General features: G+C 42.7%; 2 protein-coding genes across 2 annotated transcripts; both read left to right on the top strand.

The window, feature by feature from the left end:
- The first annotated feature begins 308 nt into the window (after positions 1-308).
- Positions 309-1,010, top strand: LOC130715524 (uncharacterized). The gene has a single exon (XM_057565634.1). It carries the CDS (start codon positions 309-311, stop codon positions 1,008-1,010), a length of 702 nt encoding a protein of 233 aa, XP_057421617.1.
- A 4,732-nt stretch (positions 1,011-5,742) lies between these two features.
- On the top strand, positions 5,743-6,444 carry LOC130715513 (uncharacterized). Its single transcript, XM_057565622.1, has one exon. It carries the CDS (start codon positions 5,743-5,745, stop codon positions 6,442-6,444), a length of 702 nt encoding a protein of 233 aa, XP_057421605.1.
- Positions 6,445-13,992: the final 7,548 nt, after the last annotated feature.

Genomic DNA, 13,992 nt, shown 5'->3' with positions numbered 1-13,992 from the left:
TCTTCACCTTTATGCATACCACTGCAGAGATGAAAGTGGATTATGCGACCTACCTGCTGACTGGTGAAGCTGAGTATTGGTGGCGCGGGGCTAGAGCTATGATGGAAGCTGACCATCAAGCTATCACTTGGGAGTGCTTCCGGGGAGCTTTCCTGGACAAGTACTTTCCTGCTAGTGCTAGAGCCGCTAAGGAAGCACAATTTCTGAGACTCCGTCAAGGAGACATGACCGTTGCTGAGTATGCTGCAAAGTTGGAGTCGTTGGCTAAACACTTCCGCTACTTTAGAGGACATATAGATGAAGGCTATATGTGTGAGCGCTTCATTGATGGGCTGAGCTATGAGCTGCAGAGGGCGGTGCAACCGCTAGGGCTTAACCGCTACCAAGTGCTGGTGGAGAAGACCAAGGGAATCGAGGCCATTGATAACGCAAGGGGAAAGTACCAAGGTCTGAGCAAGTCTAACCAAGGAAGTGGAGGTCCGACAAGGACTAACCAAGGAAGAAATGACAAGGGCAAGCACTATCAGAAGAAGCTATACCTCCGTTCCCAGGGTGAGGGAGCAGCTTCTGGGACTTTTTATCCCTCGGGCGGGGATGGGACTGGACCGAGACATCTTTCGCTGAGCCGAGAGGATGTGACTTGCTTTAGGTGCAACAAAAAGGGGCATTTTGCTAATCGATGTACTGAAGGTCCTCTGTTGTGCTGGAACAGCAACAAGCCAGGTCACACTGCTGTAGAGTGTAGGGTTCCTAAAGTTGAGGTTGCCGCAAATGTTGCTGGGGCAAGGAGGCCTACTGCTGGTGGAAGAGTCTACTCGATTACTGGAACTGTAGCTGATGAAGACGATGGTTTGATCCGCGGTAACCGCGAGATCCCGGGTAATTCCCTTATCGTACTATTTGATTATGGTGCTACACATTCTGTTATAGACTTAGCTTGTGTGACGTGGTTAAAGCTAGATGTGACAGAATTACTGTTCGACCTGATAGTATCTATCCTTGTTTCATAAGGATATAACAGTAGAAGGAATAGAAGTTAAGAGACGGATTCTGATGAGAGGTCGTATGAGTTCTAGGAGTAGGATAGTATCTTTTGCAAGGAGGAGTGTGAGAGAGCGAAGGGATAATAGAGGTCCAAACTTATTAAAGATGTAGTAGACTTTAAGTCTGAGAATTCTTGTCCTAAGTGGATAAAACCTGGAGACTGTCAAACTTTGGATAGTAAACTAAGGATTTGATTGACATGGGAGTGACAAGGTTAAGGACGGAAAGTTCTAGCATTGAATTGCAGACTGGAGGTTATTATTTGTGAGAGTCACCAAGAACCTAAGGGCAAACGAGACCTTGAGGATAGCTTAGAAAATGTTGTGTGAGGGAATGACACTCCCGAGTTCCTCTGACACCAAGTTTCGAGGACGAAACTTTCTTTTTGGGGGGTAGTATTGTAAGACCCAAGTTTTTAAGCTTAGAATAAGTGGAAGAGATTTCCATTTACGATTAGGCTTGATGTATCGCGAAGGAAAGACTTGAATAAGAGTTTATCGGATGAAATAAATTTACGAAGGAGAAAGTTCAGGAAAAGTCAAAGGATTGTATCGAAGTCGATTTAAGTTATAGCACGACTATTATCCGTTTTAAAACCTAGGACAAGAACCTTAGGAAATCAAACTATGTTCCACCCTTGGAACACTATAGGAATAAAATTTCCAAAAAGTTCCACCCTTGGAACACTATGGGAAAAGTTCCAAAAAAATTTCAGAGAAATGTTAGAACGTCTCTTTTTCCATATATCACAATCGTTTCGAGGCGAAACTCTAGGATCTACGAACGTCCGATTCCAATCATCGGAAGTTTGCCGAAACCGAAACCCTGGTATTTCAAAACCCTAGAATCAACCGACGATGAAGACTTTTTCTATTCAGAGCTTCAAATGAAGATTCCACACGCGTACGCCCACTCTAATCGACGTTCCAAATCTTTCTTCAGAAGGAAGTTTCTGCATCCGAGGTCAAAATCATAAAGTGCATAAAGTGCATTTTAAGCCGGTAAACATTAAAAACAAGCCTCGAAAACCAGAAATCATACTGATATTTCTTCGAAGAATTAGAAGATTCAGCGGGAAGAATATCGTGTCTAAAATACGTTGGAATTAGTAGGAAAAATCGGAATCGCGAAATAATCATTTTCTCGCGTTTTCAATTTCCTATATATAGGACTTCAGAAACTGAGAAAAATCACACCTTCATTTTCTTTCTTCTTCTTCTGCAGACCACGTTCTCTGGTCTTTTCTTTTTCTTTTCATTTTCTTTGTTGGTTGTGGGTGAGTTTGAGGGAGAAAGGAGGAAGAGTTTTTTTCCGGTTCTTGCCTGATCGTTGCTCTGTTCGTTGCTACGCGTAGGCCTCGAGGTACTGATGTTATTTCTTTCTTCTGATCTTTAAATTCCATCGCTTTTTGTTTTGTCTTTTTGTGCTCAAGTTTTGAGCTTTTTGTAAAACTGTCCAAATAGGTTGATTTTAGTGTCTAAATATATTCTCTTCGTACCCAAGAGTACTTCTAGCGGATTACATTTTGCCGAATGTCGCCGAAATGCTGCCGAAATTCATTTCTGTAGAAAATACCCATTTATGACAAAGGTTCCGCTTTTTGAATCAAAAACCCTCGACTGAGCTTAGCGTTAGTAAGATTAGTCGTCATAATCGCCGTTGGTATCGACCCCATCTAATTTGTTTTTCGAAATTCTGATTTTGAGTTTCCGAGCTAAAAATATTGACCAAAATACCCCTGCGACAGTTTTCGACCCGATAATTTTTCTGAGAGTTTCCCTGGCCTAGATATCGCCTAAGAATACCTAGGAATTGATTTAGATCGAAGAAAAAGTTCGGAAACCCTATTTTACATAGTGGCCGAAACATATTGCTTAGGGTACCGTGTCCAAAAATAATTTTTGATTCTCTATGACCTGAGCCATTGCGTAGCTCTTTCGATTGTCAAAATTTTGGCGCTGGTTTCGTGTCATTCCGAGTTCTGTAGCTCGAGTTATGCTCGTTTTAGCGAACGAAGTTCCGTTGTCAATTCGTGCCCAAATGTGAACTCTGAAGCTTTAAAAGCTTTCTTTCCGGTTTCGATTAGCGTTATTAGATAGTGTTACTTCTAGTAGGGCTTGTGTTGATGATTGTGTTTCCTTGTTCTAGGTTCACAACTTCCATGCCCAACTTCTACTCACGAAGGTAAGGGTAACTCAGTTTTAGAGCGTCATTTGAGTCTTGCATGCTTTTATCGCACTGTATGCGTTTGAGATGAAGTTGTTTAAACTTGATTGACAATTGATTGAAATATTGGTATGCTTTCAATGTTGTATGCTTGCTTATGTTAATTGTTTATGAGGCTTATGCCAAATGTTTTCTGAAGGCTTCGGCCGAGTAAATTTATTGAGACGTGTGTCTCCGTTTTCTGAGAGGCTTCGGTCGTTTACTGGTTTCTGTCATTGAACTGAGTTGGTATGCAATTGAATTGAGTTATGTTCGTTGATAATAGGAATAACATGTGGTTACTCCGAATTAATCATTGGTTTGGGGATTGTTGTTGACTGACTTGGCATATAGGCTTTGGTTCTTAAGTGGCGATGAGGTGGGTGTGGTCCCACGTGATTGTCCCGTCTTTCGGGGCGTTATAAAGTGGCAATGAGGTGGGTGTGGTCCCGCGGGATTGTCCCATCTTTCGAGATGTTCTAAAGTGGCGATGAGGTGGTTGTGTCCACCCGATTGTCCCGCCTTGTGTGGCGCAATAAGTGACTGTCAGGTGATTGTGTTCGCCTGATTGTCCCGTCTTGTGTGACGTATAAGTGGCTGTCAGGTGATTGTGTTCACCTGGTTGTTCCGCCTTGTGTGGCGATAAGCGGCAATGAGGTGGTTGTGTCCACCCGATTGTCCCGCCTTGTGTGGCACAATAAGTAGCTGTCAGGTGATTGTGTTCGCCTGGTTGTCCCGTCTTGTGTGACGTATAAGTGGCTGTCAGGTGATTGTGTTCGCCTGGTTGTCCCGTCTTGTGTGACGAATAAGTGGCGGTCAGGTGATTGTGTTCGCCTAGTTGTCCCGTCTTGCGAGACGTTATGGTTTGATTGATATTGTTGATATCTGATTTTGATGTTGTATTGTTGAGGTTGTCGATATCTGAATTGATAATATATTGTTGAGGTTGTTGATATCTGAATTGATGTTATATTGTTGAGGTTTTTGATATCTGATTTGAGGTCATATGTTAAGTTGTTGATATACGAGTTTAGTTATGTTGCTAGTTTGTTTACCATGATAGGTAATTAAATTTGAATGACATGATTTTCTCTTTCATACATGGTAATTGCATGGAGTTAACCCTTTCTATTTGCTATTTGTTGTTTGGGCGCTTAACGCTATTAGGCGATGGATAGCCTTCCGCTGAAGCTTAGCTGTTCGAGTTGGAGACCGTGATCGTGGGCGGTCGAGTAGAGGTGGATGAAGCAGTTGCTTCTCCCTTTTGGTGGTCTTTGTCTGAGTTTCTTTTTCCTTCTGAAAACTCTGTTGTTTAAACCTTATATTCGCCACTTGTCTAAGTGAGCGTACTTATTTTGGAAACATGTTCATGATGATGTAAGACACTATTATTATTATGTCGGGAACGGGTTGTTGAATAAAGTCTATGTTATGTATTCAATTATGTTCAGCTGTTTCGAAAAGGAAAAAAAAAATATTGTGTTTTCTTAGGATTACGAAATAGTCCTTAGATTTTGTTAGGTAACTAATGTGACTCCTCAGTTGAGAAATTGGAGCGTTACAATTGTGGTATCAGAGCTTTGGTCTAGAAAACCAGAGTTTTTGGGTAGAGTGTCTGCTTAAGATGTTTGAACTCTGAGACCGATTGATGGGGTGTCAATCGGAGGAAGAGTGTGCTTGATTACTGCTTATGTAGATTATTTTTGAAGGTTGTTCGTAGGTGAATAACCTTATGCTAATTATCGTTAATTATACATTTGATATAAGTATATACATAGTTAGTCATTATAGAGCCTCGTGTTGTTCTGGCCTGAGTATCTGTTGTGGTCTTTGACTGTTCATGAAAACAGGAACAGGAGGTTTCCACAACTGGACGAGACTCAAGGTTCAGACAACATGAATCCGATGGAGCAAGCTATTGCTAATCTGACTGCCCTTATGGCACAACAAGTTACTAACACTGCGGCACGGGAGGAAGCTGAAGCTCAACGTGCTGCTACTGCGGTTTTGGTGGCTGCCCAAAACCAAGCTGAAGAGAATGCTCGCCGTGTTCAGCGTGAGGAGCGTGAACAAGCTGCTGCTCAGACCAGGGGTCTGAACGATTTCAAGCGTCAGGATCCACCGAAGTTCTCTGGAGGTTTCGATCCGGAGGAAGCTGACTTATGGCTCCAGGAGTTGGAGAAGATCTTCACCTTTATGCATACCACTGCAGAGATGAAAGTGGATTATGCGACCTACCTGCTGACTGGTGAAGCTGAGTATTGGTGGCGCGGGGCTAGAGCTATGATGGAAGCTGACCATCAAGCTATCACTTGGGAGTGCTTCCGGGGAGCTTTCCTGGACAAGTACTTTCCTGCTAGTGCTAGAGCCGCTAAGGAAGCACAATTTCTGAGACTCCGTCAAGGAGACATGACCGTTGCTGAGTATGCTGCAAAGTTGGAGTCGTTGGCTAAACACTTCCGCTACTTTAGAGGACATATAGATGAAGGCTATATGTGTGAGCGCTTCATTGATGGGCTGAGCTATGAGCTGCAGAGGGCGGTGCAACCGCTAGGGCTTAACCGCTACCAAGTGCTGGTGGAGAAGACCAAGGGAATCGAGGCCATTGATAACGCAAGGGGAAAGTACCAAGGTCTGAGCAAGTCTAACCAAGGAAGTGGAGGTCCGACAAGGACTAACCAAGGAAGAAATGACAAGGGCAAGCACTATCAGAAGAAGCTATACCTCCGTTCCCAGGGTGAGGGAGCAGCTTCTGGGACTTTTTATCCCTCGGGCGGGGATGGGACTGGACCGAGACATCTTTCGCTGAGCCGAGAGGATGTGACTTGCTTTAGGTGCAACAAAAAGGGGCATTTTGCTAATCGATGTACTGAAGGTCCTCTGTTGTGCTGGAACAGCAACAAGCCAGGTCACACTGCTGTAGAGTGTAGGGTTCCTAAAGTTGAGGTTGCCGCAAATGTTGCTGGGGCAAGGAGGCCTACTGCTGGTGGAAGAGTCTACTCGATTACTGGAACTGTAGCTGATGAAGACGATGGTTTGATCCGCGGTAACCGCGAGATCCCGGGTAATTCCCTTATCGTACTATTTGATTATGGTGCTACACATTCTGTTATAGACTTAGCTTGTGTGACGTGGTTAAAGCTAGATGTGACAGAATTACTGTTCGACCTGATAGTATCTATCCTTGTTTCATAAGGATATAACAGTAGAAGGAATAGAAGTTAAGAGACGGATTCTGATGAGAGGTCGTATGAGTTCCAGGAGTAGGATAGTATCTTTTGCAAGGAGGAGTGTGAGAGAGCGAAGGGATAATAGAGGTCCAAACTTATTAAAGATGTAGTAGACTTTAAGTCTGAGAATTCTTGTCCTAAGTGGATAAAACCTGGAGACTGTCAAACTTTGGATAGTAAACTAAGGATTTGATTGACATGGGAGTGACAAGGTTAAGGACGGAAAGTTCTAGCATTGAATTGCAGACTGGAGGTTATTATTTGTGAGAGTCACCAAGAACCTAAGGGCAAACGAGACCTTGAGGATAGCTTAGAAAATGTTGTGTGAGGGAATGACACTCCCGAGTTCCTCTGACACCAAGTTTCGAGGACGAAACTTTCTTTTTGGGGGGTAGTATTGTAAGACCCAAGTTTTTAAGCTTAGAATAAGTGGAAGAGATTTCCATTTACGATTAGGCTTGATGTATCGCGAAGGAAAGACTTGAATAAGAGTTTATCGGATGAAATAAATTTACGAAGGAGAAAGTTCAGGAAAAGTCAAAGGATTGTATCGAAGTCGATTTAAGTTATAGCACGACTATTATCCGTTTTAAAACCTAGGACAAGAACCTTAGGAAATCAAACTATGTTCCACCCTTGGAACACTATAGGAATAAAATTTCCAAAAAGTTCCACCCTTGGAACACTATGGGAAAAGTTCCAAAAAAATTTCAGAGAAATGTTAGAACTTCTCTTTTTCCATATATCACAATCGTTTCGAGGCGAAACTCTAGGATCTACGAACGTCCGATTCCAATCATCGGAAGTTTGCCGAAACCGAAACCCTGGTATTTCAAAACCCTAGAATCAACCGACGATGAAGACTTTTTCTATTCAGAGCTTCAAATGAAGATTCCACACGCGTACGCCCACTCTAATCGACGTTCCAAATCTTTCTTCAGAAGGAAGTTTCTGCATCCGAGGTCAAAATCATAAAGTGCATAAAGTGCATTTTAAGCCGGTAAACATTAAAAACAAGCCTCGAAAACCAAAAATCATACTGATATTTCTTCGAAGAATTAGAAGATTCAGCGGGAAGAATATCGTGTCTAAAATACGTTGGAATTAGTAGGAAAAATCGGAATCGCGAAATAATCATTTTCTCGCGTTTTCAATTTCCTATATATAGGACTTCAGAAACTGAGAAAAATCACACCTTCATTTTCTTTCTTCTTCTTCTGCAGACCACGTTCTCTGGTCTTTCTTTTCTTTTTCTTTTCATTTTCTTTGTTGGTTGTGGGTGAGTTTGAGGGAGAAAGGAGGAAGAGTTTTTTTCCGGTTCTTGCCTGATCGTTGCTCTGTTCGTTGCTACGCGTAGGCCTCGAGGTACTGATGTTATTTCTTTCTTCTGATCTTTAAATTCCATCGCTTTTTGTTATGTCTTTTTGTGCTCAAGTTTTGAGCTTTTTGTAAAACTGTCCAAATAGGTTGATTTTAGTGTCTAAATATATTCTCTTCGTACCCAAGAGTACTTCTAGCGGATTACATTTTGCCGAATGTCGCCGAAATGCTGCCGAAATTCATTTCTGTAGAAAATACCCATTTCTGACAAAGGTTCCGCTTTTTGAATCAAAAACCCTCGACTGAGCTTAGCGTTAGTAAGATTAGTCGTCATAATCGCCGTTGGTATCGACCCCATCTAATTTGTTTTTCGAAATTCTGATTTTGAGTTTCCGAGCTAAAAATATTGACCAAAATACCCCTGCGACAGTTTTCGACCCGATAATTTTTCTGAGAGTTTCCCTGGCCTAGATATCGCCTAAGAATACCTAGGAATTGATTTAGATCGAAGAAAAAGTTCGGAAACCCTATTTTACATAGTGGCCGAAACATATTGCTTAGGGTACCGTGTCCAAAAATAATTTTTGATTCTCTATGACCTGAGCCATTGCGTAGCTCTTTCGATTGTCGAAATTTTGGCGCTGGTTTCGTGTCATTCCGAGTTCTGTAGCTCGAGTTATGCTCGTTTTAGCGAACGAAGTTCCGTTGTCAATTCGTGCCCAAATGTGAACTCTGAAGCTTTAAAAGCTTTCTTTCCGGTTTCGATTAGCGTTATTAGATAGTGTTACTTCTAGTAGGGCTTGTGTTGATGATTGTGTTTCCTTGTTCTAGGTTCACAACTTCCATGCCCAACTTCTACTCACGAAGGTAAAGGTAACTCAGTTTTAGAGCGTCATTTGAGTCTTGCATGCTTTTATCGCACTGCATGCGTTTGAGACGAAGTTGTTTAAACTTGATTGGCAATTGATTGAAATATTGGTATGCTTTCAATGTTGTATGCTTGCTTATGTTAATTGTTTATGAGGCTTATGCCAAATGTTTTCTGAAGGCTTCGGCCGAGTAAATTTATTGAGACGTGTGTCTCCGTTTTCTGAGAGGCTTCGGTCGTTTACTGGTTTCTGTCATTGAACTGAGTTGGTATGCAATTGAATATAGTTATGTTCGTTGATAATAGGAATAACATGTGGTTACTCCGAATTAATCATTGGTTTGGGGATTGTTGTTGACTGACTTGGCATATAGGCTTTGGTTCTTAAGTGGCGATGAGGTGGGTGTGGTCCCACGTGATTGTCCCGTCTTTCGGGGCGTTATAAAGTGGCAATGAGGTGGGTGTGGTCCCGCGGGATTGTCCCATCTTTCGAGATGTTCTAAAGTGGCGATGAGGTGGTTGTGTCCACCCGATTGTCCCGCCTTGTGTGGCGCAATAAGTGGCTGTCAGGTGATTGTGTTCGCCTGATTGTCCCGTCTTGTGTGACGTATAAGTGGCTGTCAGGTGATTGTGTTCACCTGGTTGTTCCGCCTTGTGTGGCGATAAGCGGCAATGAGGTGGTTGTGTCCACCCGATTGTCCCGCCTTGTGTGGCGCAATAAGTAGCTGTCAGGTGATTGTGTTCGCCTGGTTGTCCCGTCTTGTGTGACGTATAAGTGGCTGTCAGGTGATTGTGTTCGCCTGGTTGTCCCGTCTTGTGTGACGAATAAGTGGCGGTCAGGTGATTGTGTTCGCCTAGTTGTCCCGTCTTGCGAGACGTTATGGTTTGATTGATATTGTTGATATCTGATTTTGATGTTGTATTGTTAAGGTTGTCGATATCTGAATTGATAATATATTGTTGAGGTTGTTGATATCTGAATTGATGTTATATTGTTGAGGTTTTTGATATCTGATTTGAGGTCATATGTTAAGTTGTTGATATACGAGTTTAGTTATGTTGCTAGTTTGTTTACCATGATAGGTAATTAAATTTGAATGACATGATTTTCTCTTTCATACATGGTAATTGCATGGAGTTAACCCTTTCTATTTGCTATTTGTTGTTTGGGCGCTTAACGCTATTAGGCGATGGATAGCCTTCCGCTGAAGCTTAGCTGTTCGAGTTGGAGACCGTGATCGTGGGCGGTCGAGTAGAGGTGGATGAAGCAGTTGCTTCTCCCTTTTAGTGGTCTATGTCTGAGTTTCTTTTTCCTTCTGAAAACTCTGTTGTTTAAACCTTATATTCGCCACTTGTCTAAGTGAGCGTACTTATTTTGGAAACATGTTCATGATGATGTAAGACACTATTATTATTATGTCGGGAACGGGTTGTTGAATAAGTCTATGTTATGTATTCAATTATGTTCAGCTGTTTCGAAAAGGAAAAAAAAATATATTGTGTTTTCTTAGGATTACGAAATAGTCCTTAGATTTTGTTAGGTAACTAATGTGACTCCTCAGTTGAGAAATTGGGGCGTTACACATGATCTCCAGCTTGAAACTCCAACTCCTTCCTGCAATTGTCAGCATAACTTTTCTGACGACTCTGCGAAACCCTCATCTTCTCTTGGATTCGCTTCACCTCTTCTGTGGTTTTCTGAACTAATTCAGGTCCAACAATCAAGTTCTCCCCATCTTGATGCCAGCACAAGGGTGTACGGCACCTCCGACCATACAACGCTTCATAAGGGGCCATCCCTATGCTTGCATGAAAGCTGTTGTTGTAAGTGAACTCGATCAATGGCAACATCTCATCCCAGCTGCCTTTGTGATCCAGCACACAAGATCTTAGCAAATCCTCCAAGGATTGGATGGTCCTCTCGGTTTGCCCATCCGTCTGTGGATGATAAGCGGAACTCAATTTCAACCTGGTTCCCAAAGCCCGCTGCAAAGCTTCCCAGAAACGCGAGGTAAACCTCGGGTCTCTGTCCGACACAATGCTAGATGGCACACCGTGCAAGCGTACAATCTCAGCAATGTATATCTCCGCCAACCTCTCTACCTTGTAGTTCAGATTGATTGGCACGAAGTGAGCAGTCTTCGTCAATCGATCAACTACAACCCAAATTGCATCGAACTTCCTTCGTGTAAGCGGCAACGCTGTCACGAAGTCCATGGAAATGCTATCCCATTTCCACTCCGGGACATCCAATGACTGCAGCTTTCCTGCTGGTTTCTGATGTTCCACCTTCGCCTTCTGACACGTCAAACATGTCGACACATACTCAGCTACTTGTTTCTTCATCCCAGGCCACCAGGAATGAAGTTTCAAGTCCTGATACATCTTATTCATCCCCGGATGAATACTCAATCTGCTTTTGTGACCTTCATCCAAGATCAGCTTCCTCATTACTGCATCATTGGGTACACAAACTCGTCCCTTACAACGCAGAATATTGTCGTTCCCAATAGCGAACTCAGACGCTTTTCCTTGTGCCACAAGCTTGCGCCATTCAATCAACCCTTCATCGGTCTCTTGTTTCGACTTTATCTCATCCAAGAGTCCACTAGACACCGTCACCATTCCAAAGCTCAGCTTCCCCGGTGCGAGTTCAACATTCAAACTCAGATCACGGAAAGCCTCCAACAATTCTAACTCCTTGACCATCAACGAGGATACATGTATAGCCTTTCGACTCAGAGCATCAGCTACAACATTGGTCTTCCCCGGATGATACTGTAATGAGAACTCATAGTCTTGCAGAAACTCCATCCACCGTCTCTGCCTCATGTTCAGATCCTTCTGATCAAACAAGTACTTCAAACTCTTGTGATCACTATAGATCGTGAACGTACTGCCATACAAGTAATGTCTCCAGATCTTGAGAGCATACACTATAGCAGCCAACTCCAAATCATGTGTAGGGTAATTCTTCTCATGGACTTTCAACTGTCGCGAAGCATAAGCAATCACCCTCTTCTCTTGCATCATCACACAACCCAAACCGTTATGCGACGCATCACAGTACACGTCGTATGGTTCTCCCTCCTTTGGCAAAGCTAGTACGGGTGCGGTGGTCAACCGCTACTTCATTTCTTGGAAGCTAGCCTCACACTTCTCCGTCCACGCAAACGGTTGATCCTTCTTTGTCAAATGAGTCAACGGTGCAGTCAACTTGGCGTAATCCTTCACGAAACGCCGATAGTAGCCAGCAAGCCCAACAAAACTTCTGATATCACTTGCTGTCTTCGGTTGTTCCCATGCCAAAACTGATTTAATTTTGCTGGGGTCCACTGCCACACCTTTGCTAGATATGACATGACCAAGGAACTTCACTTCCTCCATCCAGAACTCACACTTTCCTCCATTAGCATAGAGTTCCTTCTTCTGCAACACCTCTAGCACTTGACGTAAATGCTCCTCATGTTCCTCCTTACTCTTCGAGTAAATTAGAATATCGTCTATGAACACCACCACGAACTTGTCCAAGAATGGCCTGAACACACGGTTCATGTAGTCCATAAAAACTGCGGGTGCATTAGTAACTCCAAATGGCATCACGAGATATTCATAATGTCCATATCGAGTTCTGAATGCCGTCTTCTGAATGTCAGCCTCCTTCACCCGAATCTGGTGATACCCTGATTTCAGATCAATCTTCGAGAAAACAACTGCTCCCCGAAGTTGGTCCATCAAGTCATCTATCCGAGGCATCGGATAACGATTCTTCACGGTCACTTTGTTGAGTTGTCGGTAGTCCACACATAGTCTGGACCTTCCATCCTTCTGCTTCACCAACAGCACTGGTGCACACAAACGCACACAGGCGTACACCTTGGGGCGCAAAAGGGATTCCAAAGCCCACTCTTCCTTCGATTGACATTCCATCAATTGATCTCAGAGTTCAAACATCTTAATATAATCAAACACTTAGTCTCAAGTATCACGGCAATGATACTAACTACAGACAATCTCACAGCCAAACAAACATCTTAGCAAACAAGTCTACCCAATCTCACCGTGAAGCCTTGAAAACACTTTTATCAAAAACAAAAAACACAACGAGTTCGGAAACTCGTAAGCCCAAAACCCTTAGTGCTCTGGTTTCTCAACCGGAGCTCTGATACCACAATGTAACGCCCCGATTTCTCGAGTGTTACTCAGTAACTAATTAACCCATTTTCGTAAAGAGTTTTCGTCGATTCACTTATTAATCTTCAATTAATGACAAACCTTTCTTTTTACGAAAACTCTTGAAACATAACCTTTCCAAAAACACGCGGAAGTAACCAACATCGTAAAACTTTTTAAATAACCAACTGTAAAGAGTACGAATCAAAGGCCTGAATGAAAATAAAGATTACATCAAAACTTGTTCATTCGAATTTAAGCAATAAAATTGTTCGATACCAACACTTCGGAAACTCTCAACCCCAACAGAAAACAAAAGACTCTCAACCAAAACCCTATTCCTTAGCCTCTTCCTCTTCCTCTGAAGTGTAGTCGTCCTCCGGTATTGGCACGTCACGTAGCATCAACTCCCAAGAATGAGTCATCGCCATTATCTTCACGACCATCTACCCCCCCCAAATAAACACATAGCAAACAAGCAGGGTCAGGTCCAACAAAAAGAATGATAATGACAAAATCAACAACAACATATATAATATAAGTACATTATATGTCTTTTATGGGAAAGAGTCAGTTACTAACGGAATCTCACTTCACACAACCACCTTTCACCTTGGATCCAACACCATTCGTCCAGCAGACGAACAACACCATGAGCAAAGCTCACAACATCATGGCGTTCCTTGGAACGACCACAACACACCATGGGTCAGACACCCACAAGTCATAACATCACGGTTCAAACCGCATTCACCCTCGCGTGCAAGTTATCCGTTTTGTCTCTAACGGAACCATTGTTCTCATGGTCCATAGTCCTAACCAGACCTATGTCCAAATTATTCACATTTACTTGCAAGCGAGTTATAAATTCATTCTCTTGGTGTTTAAGGCTCTAATGTCAATCCTAGAGTCTTATGAGTTAATATCGTATCAGATTACAACGTCAAGAAATAACAGTCACACTAGGAGGAATTACAGCTGGGTGAGCGACCTCCTAAACAAGTCACAACTAAACTTCATGCAAAGCATAGAAATAATCAGGGCCTCCCAAATTCACAAATTATTTACAAATTCCAGAGGCTCAGTTTACAGATATCATCATATAAAAATCTCACAAAGGTCCCTAATCACATGTTACTAACATTTCCAACA

The sequence above is a fragment of the Lotus japonicus genome, chromosome 1 (assembly GCF_012489685.1).
Source record: "Lotus japonicus ecotype B-129 chromosome 1, LjGifu_v1.2".
In the NCBI taxonomy this organism is placed as follows: Eukaryota; Viridiplantae; Streptophyta; class Magnoliopsida; order Fabales; family Fabaceae; genus Lotus; species Lotus japonicus.
Note: the sequence above shows the minus strand (reverse complement) of the source record. Positions and strands in the feature narration are given on the sequence as shown.

Excerpts from the sequence above, each read along its gene's own strand:
- LOC130715513 (XM_057565622.1), top strand. The coding sequence starts at position 5,743 with ATGTGTGAGCGCTTCATTGATGGGCTGAGCTATGAGCTGCAGAGGGCG.
- LOC130715524 (XM_057565634.1), top strand. The coding sequence starts at position 309 with ATGTGTGAGCGCTTCATTGATGGGCTGAGCTATGAGCTGCAGAGGGCG.